The sequence below is a fragment of the Morone saxatilis genome, unplaced genomic scaffold (assembly GCF_004916995.1).
Source record: "Morone saxatilis isolate NCDOM2014 unplaced genomic scaffold, NCSU_SB_2.0 Contig15, whole genome shotgun sequence".
Classification (NCBI taxonomy): domain Eukaryota; kingdom Metazoa; phylum Chordata; class Actinopteri; family Moronidae; genus Morone; species Morone saxatilis.
The window spans coordinates 17,149,557-17,157,679 of record NW_023339707.1 but is presented as its reverse complement, the minus strand read 5'-3'; the positions used below and the strand labels follow the sequence as shown (position 1 = coordinate 17,157,679).

Sequence of the window (8,123 nt, the reverse complement as noted above, 5' to 3'; positions counted from 1 at the left end):
TAAACATTTTACTTCAGTGTAAACTAAGTGAGGAGTATGGAAAACTTGCTAATATCATGCACAATATGCAACAATCCTCTGTCAGCATGTGTAGCATTCCCTGCATACATGTTATGCATGGATGCATAACATTAGCAATGATGTACCAGTATGCTTCATCAGAACTGGTTGTCGGAGGGTTGAATAGCTTCAGAAACCCCCTCCTACACACCTTTCTGATGTTGGAATCTGGAGGAGCTATGTTGAACAATTTCTGTAACTTTCTAAAACCAACACACCAGCTTCGTGTCGTGGTTGGCGACAACTGAGGTTCTATCTCTGGCTTTCTTTTTACATTCCTTACACCACTATTTCTGTCGCTAATCATGCAAACAAGTGAGTGCAAAACTATGAATGCCTTCCAGGAGAGACTGGCAAAATGTGTGCCATTATTTGCATCTCAGATAAAAAAATAAAAAAAAAAGCTGTTATAGACTTATGATCAGTGGCTTTCCTCTATTTATTGCTACAGTATTTGTTATGTTACGTGACTGATGTATTGATGTAAAAACCCAGATAATCATTAACTGTGGAGTGAAAACATCAATTCTTACCTGTGTTGTCTGAGTTTGTGTGGGTGGAGGAGGAGGGGCTCCTTTTGACTTTGAGTTATTCCTTTAAAGAAAAACAGAAATCCATATGAATACACATTGTGCTGTGTTAAAGAATATATTTTGGGAGTCAAATTGCATTTATGCCTGTTTAAAATGGATCATCACCTACCGGGACTCTATGGACTGTTGAGGTGTGTGTGTGGTGGTGATGGTAGCTATCTTCTCAGCATTAGTCAGCAGAGAAGCATTGGAAGATTCTGGAAAAAAATAGAAAAAAATAAACTAAACTAAACTAAAATAAAGTGACTGCTTTTGTTAAATGCATTTGCCCACAGCTGTGTTTTCAAAAGACACTCTGGAGAACAAAATGTTACTGTCCAGAAGAGTCCACTGAACCACCCACAGGCTACTCTATTCAACCTGATGCTAACTGCCTGTGATGTTGTCATTTGCCATTTGCTCACGGACAACACTGGCCCCAACTGCATGTAAGAAAAAACAGCAGTATAGAAAAAAAACAAAACTTGAGCATCATTTTGTTTCATCTTCTTTTCCAGGAAGGGGAAAAACAAAGACAGCTGTCTTTTCTTGCTTTCAATTCCATCTTTTCACCAGCAAGAACCTGCAGCACATTAGTTTCCACTGACACTGGCAGTACAGCTCTGTCTGTGTTTAGCAAGAACACCAACCTGACTCATTCGTCTCAGGCTCCTTACTCACTCTCAACACATCACTCCAAAAAATATAACTTTTCCTCACGGCCACCTGTCTGGCTTCCTAAGGTGAACATTTTTGAACATTCTTTCATAATATTTGAAATGAGAATAAGGTGAACCAATAAATGCCATCATTCTAATATTACAAGGCCATGTCGTGTTTTTTTACTTGGGACCCTTGCATCCCTGCATGTACATGCGCAAGCCTTTGAGTTAGTGACCGTTAGAGTGTGTGTGTGTGTGTGTGGGAGTTTGTTCCCACTTCTCTCGCCTGCAGTCTTAATTAAGCCTCATTTTCTGTCTCTGTGGAGGGTGTTACAGTGGAGCTTTGCTTCATGTTTTTATTGGTTGACCAGTGGCTCAGCCAGTAACAAGCACCCTTGTTACAGCACTTGACTTATTTTATTCAAAATGTGGAGCTTTAGGTCGCAAACTGCTTGTGCTGCGATATTATGCATTTCTATTTCCTTTCCTAAACTAGGCTGAAAAGATTAACACAAACGGGAAGCACTTGATTAAATGCGAGCTGTTTTTAATCCTCTCAAACTGACAAAATATTGCAAATGGTAAGATATCTGGCAAAGAAAATAAACAAACAGTGAAAGAGAATTGTAGTGCAACAGCCGTTTCTGGGGGCAACTTCACCTTACTCCTACTCAATGACTCACTCTCTAAGATACCAGGGTTCACACCCTGATTAAAAGTGCTTTTGCCTGTGTAGAGCACAGTGCCCTTTCCTTCCCACCACATCCATGAATAAGTCGCATCATGCTGCATTATGAAACAGCCATGTGAGGCTGAAAGCCAAAAGCCTTACCATCACCCGGTATGATCCTGAGCGAGACTGTGTTCCCGGCTTCCTTGATCAGGTTGACGATGTCCGAGTGTGACTTGTTGGTGATGGAGCAGCAGTTAACAGCCAGTATTCGGTCCCCTACTTTCAGCTTCCCACAGCGATCCGCCGGGCTGCCCTCGATGATGCGTCCTATTTTGTGGGGCATGGCCACACAAGCATTTCCAGCTTTTGTGTTACCATGCGTGTATATTTTGTTTGTTAGAAATAGTGAGTGGTGATGATTTGATTCATTGTGTTGATGGTTGTATTGATTTATTTTATAAAAAGGAAAAGACAAACAAAATGGGGAGAAAGAGACAAGAAAGAAAGGTTAATTATCTAAATCACAACATCCAAATTTACCCACAGTAATGTGTGTACACCCCACGTTAACATGTGACAATCAGTACACACGCCCGCTACAGTAGATGCCTCCAAAAGAGGGGATGAAACTGTATAATGCCAAAAAGAAAATTCATGGGCTCTGCGGAAAAATGCAGAATTTGCCCAGATCGTCTGATGTAATAATCAATGGACTGTGAATCATATGCCACTGGTCCGAGTCCACAGTGGTTAACACTTGACAGCCTATCAATACAATGGTCACAGGTCTTGTTTACACAGGAGCTTTGAACAGACCCTGGAGATCTCCAGTTCTTCTTGCCCTGCCTCCATCTCCCTCCTCTCTCTGCTCCTCCCTACCCCCCCTACACTCCCATATTTTTGCAACATCCATATTTATCACATCACCTTACTTTGCAGCTGCCCTCCCTCCATCGTGATTGAAAGATGCACTTGTATCCTGTCACTCTATCTAAATAATGAGATGTGGGATATTGCAGGGTGTGGCAAGTACGCAGGATTTAATACCCAATCTGCTAAGCACAACACCAACCCGAGGTCACAGTGGGAGGGGATAAGAGGGGGGGATGGGCCTTGATGGACTGGAGAAAACTGGTTTAAGTATCCATGATGTATGGGAGATTGAGTCAACTCAAACTGCTTTGTTCTTCCCAGGACTGACAAACATCTAGCACTCCTGGAAGAATCCTGAGCCATGTCTGCTTTTTTTAGCAATACACATTCCTCTGTCACGTTTCAGCTCATGTCCCACATGGTTAAAATCCATTAGGAGAGTGAGCGCGCAGGATGCTACAGCACAATCCCAGATCAGAGCACAAAGTCCATTCATCTCATCGTCCCAAGAGGAATGGTTACGGAGCAGAGCAGGGGAGTGCAGTGAGGCAGCAGCAAAAACAGGAACCTCAAAAGACTAGAAGACGTTTAGACAAGGTTGTTGACTAGCACTGTCACTGGTGTCACTATAAATAACACATTAATTCTTGCATTGCATTTTGCAGAGCAACACCATTAGCCCATGGGATCGATGACATTTTCCCTGGGCAGTTAGTGTGGCTAACGTCTCATCTGTTTTTGTGTTTTTCCTGTGACAAACCACAGTACATCATCATAATGGCTAACTATACAAGGGACCTTGGCACGACATTGGTGTTGGAAATTCATCACTCGGAGGTTAATACCAAGTTTGTTCGAGGAGGACATCTGCAATTCCTCATCAATGCCCGAGCAACTTTAATACATGCAATTCGGCTGTTTTGCTGTGATACATAAATGGTATAGACAGCTATGGCCTGTGCTGAGTGGACTTCAATTACATGCTGAATGAATTGGTGAGGGCAGCTGTGAGGCATGAATCCGTGATTATGGTGTTTGTGATAAAGCTGCAGCCAGCCTGATCCTGAGGGAGGGCACTCCGCACACGAAGAGGCTTCTTTATCCCTAAGCTCATGATAGTAGGTTTGTGACCTCAGTCTGGGGCATCAAGCACACTCCTGTCAAACGCCAATCGCCTGCTATTCATAAAGTGGAGGAAACCTAATGAGGAGTAACTGTAAAAATATTGTAATCCTGCCAGGAGATGGCATAAATCATTTTACTCAGTGGTTCATTTATACTCTCTGTGGATGTCTGTCTTTGCAGGAGACTGGGGCTGTTTAATGCACCGACTCTCTATCTGAAGGTCTTAAAAAGGCTTAAAAAGAATTGAGTTTAGTTTAATTTTTGTATCTGATGGCAGGCTGTCAGGGGATATTAGGTAAAAGTGTGAATGTAAAAATGTCACATAATAATAAATTATTCTTAGCCATATTGTCTGTTATACTTTCATACTTTGGACAGTATGGTTGTGATAGAGGCATTAAACTGCATTCAGTGTTATTAAAAAGTCTTTTTTACTTTAACTTGGTAAAACCTGCAGAAACCCTGTCAAACGGGTATAGCTTTACATAGTTTTCCGCAAAGTATTATCATCAGTGCCATGTCGTAACCTTTGTTAAATGATTTGTTAAATGAATATTGCTTTGAGACCAAAGTGTTGCTCTGTTTTGAAGTTATTTGTACTGCTGCTCACAATCAGAAACTAAATTAAGAAAAATTATGATCTTCAGAAAAACTTATTTCACTTAACAAGCACGAATACGGATTGCAAATGCTCAAATAATCAAACTGTTGCGTCAGATTAAGGTGCAAATTGAAAACGTTAAATTTAAGCAGAGTTGGTAAACAACATAAATTCTCATGTCAAACTGAATAGAAGTCCCTGTCAATCTCAACTAGCTCTCTGCCTCACTTACCAAAAGTGGTGCCGGCGTCAGGCCTGGAAACAGATGACACAATGACGAAACCAAAGCCCTCGTTCTCTCCACGCTGGATCTCCACATCGTACGGCTGCAAGGAGGCAGGCACCACTGCACTTCCACTTCCACCTCCGCCGCCGCTGCCGATGCCGCTGGTAGATCCGCTGCCAGAACTGACTGTGTTGAGAGAGTTCTGGCTCCCCTGGGGGGTCCGCTTGCCCTCTGTCAGGCTTGGTGCCTGGGTGCTGCTGTGGTGGGAGGACGCTGGCGATGGGGGAACGTCACCTTCCCCTTTTGACACTGAGGATGAGGCGGAAGAGAACGCACTGATTAGACAAGTATTACTCATGCATTTCTTCAACTTTAGATTCAAATATTCATGTCAGGAACCTTGCTAAGGTTAAAGGTAGTCTGTGCACAAGCAAGCAAGCACTGAGCATTATGTTTAGATAACGTGCATGTGACACGTATGAATACACATGTACAAGTTTTATGTAAAACTCTCATCACCTCCGTATCCGGGGGACTTGCGTCTGACAGTGAGGTTGACATGGCCCTGTTTGGCGGCCTGCTGCATCAGCTGCACCACCAGCTGGTGAGACTTGCCCACCACCGCCGTGCCGTCCACACAGATGAGCTCATCGCCCGACCGCAGGCGTCCATCCTCATCTGCCGCCCCGTACTTCACTATGTGCCCTATGTAGATCTAGAAAAGGCAAGCACACACAATACATGATGTAACAGATTACTTGACTTTTATTAACTGTTGTAATTCATTGTATATCAACAGAGTGACGTGAATACAGTAGCTTTGTAATTATGAGACAGTACTGTTGCTAATTAAGAATCATTAAACTGCACCAGCCAAAAGAGAGCACAATGACTCATGACTTATCTCCTTCTGATTTGAATTAATCTGTTAAATACAGCAGCGTTTCATAGCCTACTGTTGCATTACTAGGTAAGAAGGGTGATGCAGCCTATTGAGGCCATGGAGAAGCTTGTGTGCTTTAGGCATTGTGTGGGAGTGTACACACAACTCTGACATAAACAAGTGCACAACTACCACCCAGCATTTTTGGCAGAAACAACAAGTACCAACTCCTGTGGGGTAGACCTGAAGCCTGCTGCCATTTTATTTACCTCTATTCCTCAATATCTGCTTTCCACTCTCCCTCTTGCTCCCTCCTTTTAAGCCAAATATATGGCGCACTACTATGGGGATACTGGGTAAGGCCTTTGCTTCTCTTAACAAGCTGTCTATATGATTCTCCAGAGAGCAAAAGCTCCAGTTAGAGAGAGAGTGATGTGTTAGGACTTTCTGCTTCTCCGGTTTAAAGGCAGACTAAACAGAGAAGCAGGAGGAAAAGGAAAGACATAAAAAAAAAAAACTAACAAAACAGAGAACCTCTTATAGAACTGGTAAGCATACTAAGAAGAAGAAGAAATTATTTAGTGATTTAGAACTATCAGCAATAGTATGGATAGGGTGTAAGAATGTGAATGTACATTAAAATGTTTTATGGATGGGATTCAAAGGGTGGAGGGATACTTACAGGCTCCCCGGGCTCATTTCCTCCCAGGATACGGAAGCCGAAGCCTGTATCCTTCCGCCAAAGGAAAATGTCCTGCTCCTGGCAATCTGGCACTGAAATACACAAGAGAAGCAGTGAGAGGACTCCATGGGGATCAACCACCAAATCTGCCAAAGACCCGCAGGCTCCACTCAGCGCTGACTGATTAGCATCTATGTATGCTCATCACTGAATGCTTGTTGCTCTCATCAAGAAGTCATGTCTCTCGTTTTGTCTAATTATCAAAAATCTGTGTCCAGTTGTGTAATTGCTGATCAATAAGGTGTTTGTTTTTCTATTAGCATCAGAATGAGAGCAGGCAGGATCAACAGCTGCTCCTTCCCTTGCCTCAGCCCTGCCTCGTTGAGCAGATTTGCTCCTCGTTCTCATGTGTAGACTGCAAACTAGGTTGCAAAGTCTCACGCTGACCTTCTCATACTCACTAAGCCTGAAAAGTTACTCAATGGCAATCCCTATTATTACCCCCAATTTATAACTGGGGCTTTCTTACACACAGACAGATTTTTAGCTGTTTCTGTCCGGCTTTTCCATCACACACACTCCCTGCACATTTGCATCTCGCCATGGACAGAGCAGACTGTGGAGGAGGACACAGGCAATTGGTGTCAGTCTGTTCAACCCACAGGGCCAGTCCACACAGGAGGCACAGGCCATTTCTTCTTGCACTGCCTGCTGTCTACACTGCTGCCACGCAAGACTAGTAGTGAACCCATTAGCTCCAGCTCTCCGGTTCCCCCGGATAACGTGCTTGGTGTGAATTAAACTGCTGTGGCTAGACTTGTAATTAACCCTCAGCTGACCCGTGTCTACAGAGTGGTGATCAAAGCAACATAAACTAACAGGAAGTGGAACGGCAGTGTGCCACATCAAGCGACAGGTAACATGAAGCATCAAAATTCCCAAAAGCTCCCCTTTCAGTCACACTCTCTTGCCACTGAAATATTGCTCTTCTGGTGCGCTCTGTGGATGCATGGAATCACCTACTTTCAAATTCAAGAGTGTGCACTTGAATACATATGAAAATACAGACAGAGAATCTAGGCCTCTTTGTCATTCTTTGTCTCCTCTCTTTCTTGTTTCATTGTGTCTCCCCTCCTCCCCTGCCGACTCAAAAAGGGGCTGCAGCTCCTTCAGGGGTTATCAAACAGATATACCAATCAGCCGCAGCTTAAAGCAGCCCTCTCTGGGCCCAGTTAATATTTAATCAGCAGCAGTCCTAGATTCTACAAGCAGCCATGGTTATTAACCAACACTGCAATACACGGCATGTCCACGTCTGGTTGGCAGCAATCACAAAGTGCACCTAGCACAGCAGACCTGCCATAGACTCTCAATAATCACAAAAATCTTTTACAACACAGGGATGTATTTCACAGCATATGGAGACCTATTCTGCTTTTATTATTACCGCCAGTACAAGTACAAGAGGTCTAGATGTAATTCAGCCAGAATAATGGAGTGAACCCATTATTTCGGAGGTTCCTTCCCCTTTCTCAAAGGCTCTTCTGTTAGAACAGAAAGTAAGTGGTTTGACACCCTTACAGTATTTCCCAATGAATAATGCAAGGATAGGCCACGACTGCAAATGATACTAAGGAGTCTCACAGAGAGGCTGCCTACTTTCTGGTGTTCCAGTTTTGGATTTTAGATTAGATTAGATTGGTTTTTTCCAGTGACTAAACATGGCATGAGACAAACCGTTTGGCTGCTGATAATGTAAAAGTGGT

At 43.3% G+C, this 8,123-nt stretch overlaps 1 protein-coding gene across 6 annotated transcripts in view; it reads right to left on the bottom strand.

Annotated features, from left to right (window-relative positions):
• The window catches only part of LOC118324196 (membrane-associated guanylate kinase, WW and PDZ domain-containing protein 1-like), a 95,868-nt gene that overhangs the window by 4,509 nt on the left and 83,236 nt on the right, over nucleotides 1-8,123 (bottom strand). For all 6 annotated transcript variants that reach the window (XM_035656392.1, XM_035656393.1, XM_035656394.1 and 3 more), the window contains 6 exons: nucleotides 6,358-6,449; nucleotides 5,312-5,507; nucleotides 4,799-5,101; nucleotides 2,127-2,330; nucleotides 763-850; nucleotides 594-654 (listed from right to left, as the gene is read on the bottom strand). In XM_035656392.1, the coding sequence (XP_035512285.1) occupies nucleotides 594-654; nucleotides 763-850; nucleotides 2,127-2,330; nucleotides 4,799-5,101; nucleotides 5,312-5,507; nucleotides 6,358-6,449 (944 nt within the window). The remainder of the gene's footprint in view (nucleotides 1-593; nucleotides 655-762; nucleotides 851-2,126; nucleotides 2,331-4,798; nucleotides 5,102-5,311; nucleotides 5,508-6,357; nucleotides 6,450-8,123) is intronic.